Raw genomic sequence first — 1057 nt, 5'->3', positions numbered from 1 at the left:
AATGATATATAATAATAATGATAAATAATATATAATAATAATGATAACAACAATGATCACAATAATAATTATAATATTCCTTTACTACTTCACAATAATAGAATAATAATGATAAATAAGTACATGTATAATTAATAATAACAGCATCAATAATAATAATAATAATAATAATAATAATAATAGGCCTAATAATAGTTTTTATTTTTATTATTCTTTAATGTAAGTAGGTTCAGAAGTAGGTATCTTGCTTTCTAATATACAATTTACAGCTGCTTCATATTTGATTCCAAATTTACTCATGATTAAGGAGGCAATTATCTAAAATCTTGACTTGAAAGCATTATAATGCTACTTATTTGTCTTACTTCAGACCAAACAATTTTCCTTCCAGTATAACTCAAAATTGGACCAGCTTTTTTATTTATATCACTTTCTAGCTCCATTAGGTAAAGTATGAGTTCTTGTACCTATAATTTACATGTATGAAATGTTTTATGCAACATTTTACCATATCATCCTGTTGAATCCATGTAAGATCGTTAATAATTGACATTACAAATTTGTTGTCACTGTGTTTGATAAAAGTACTGATGCATTCACCACTATATATTTGTCTCAATGTGGGCTGATTAATTGAACATTATTGGGATGTAAATTTGTATTTAATCTTACTTCCATTTTCTTCACTGTTTCTCGAATGAAGTCTCTTCCAAACAGGCAGTCTCTATTGAAAATCTTAATTTTACCTCTACATTTTAAATTTAAATTTACCTGTCACTTTTAGAACGGTCAAATGATGGATAGTGTGTAGTGAAATATTCTTTTCCCCATTTTGTTGAAAGTGTGAACAAATCATCATCATCATCATTGCCACAGTCCGGTGAGTTAATATAATCCGGCATCAAGTATTTTGGGTCTTTTGTACCAACTATTGATAGTGTTAACATAGATTAACAGTGTACTATAACTTATTTTTAAAATTGCATGCAATTGTTAAAAATAGATTACTTCTGTACATGTACCTGTAAGGCAGCTTACTTTTTGATAAGTCATTCAT

General features: G+C 27.1%; 1 protein-coding gene across 1 annotated transcript; it reads right to left on the bottom strand.

The window, feature by feature from the left end:
• Positions 1 to 207: 207 nt before the first annotated feature.
• LOC109586550 (uncharacterized) lies at positions 208 to 1051 on the bottom strand. Its single transcript, XM_020002752.1, has 6 exons — positions 1039 to 1051; positions 772 to 928; positions 673 to 724; positions 509 to 625; positions 366 to 467; positions 208 to 318 (listed from the first exon to the last, which is right to left on the bottom strand). Exons 2-6 carry the CDS (start codon positions 900 to 902, stop codon positions 208 to 210), a joined length of 513 nt encoding a protein of 170 aa, XP_019858311.1. The 5' UTR covers positions 903 to 928; positions 1039 to 1051.
• Positions 1052 to 1057: the final 6 nt, after the last annotated feature.

Source organism: Amphimedon queenslandica, unplaced genomic scaffold, assembly GCF_000090795.2.
Source record: "Amphimedon queenslandica unplaced genomic scaffold, v1.1 AMPQUscaffold_12843, whole genome shotgun sequence".
NCBI classification, from domain to species: Eukaryota; Metazoa; Porifera; class Demospongiae; order Haplosclerida; family Niphatidae; genus Amphimedon; species Amphimedon queenslandica.
This window is presented reverse-complemented; position numbering and strand designations above follow the sequence as displayed.

Excerpts from the sequence above, each read along its gene's own strand:
- LOC109586550 (XM_020002752.1), bottom strand. The coding sequence starts at position 902 with ATGCCGGATTATATTAACTCACCGGACTGTGGCAATGATGATGATGAT. Across the intron at positions 725-771 it reads GACCGTTCTAAAAGTGACAG|AGACTGCCTGTTTGGAAGAG; the intron begins GTAAATTTAAAT and ends GATTTTCAATAG. Across the intron at positions 626-672 it reads AAACAGTGAAGAAAATGGAA|CCCACATTGAGACAAATATA; the intron begins GTAAGATTAAAT and ends TCAATTAATCAG.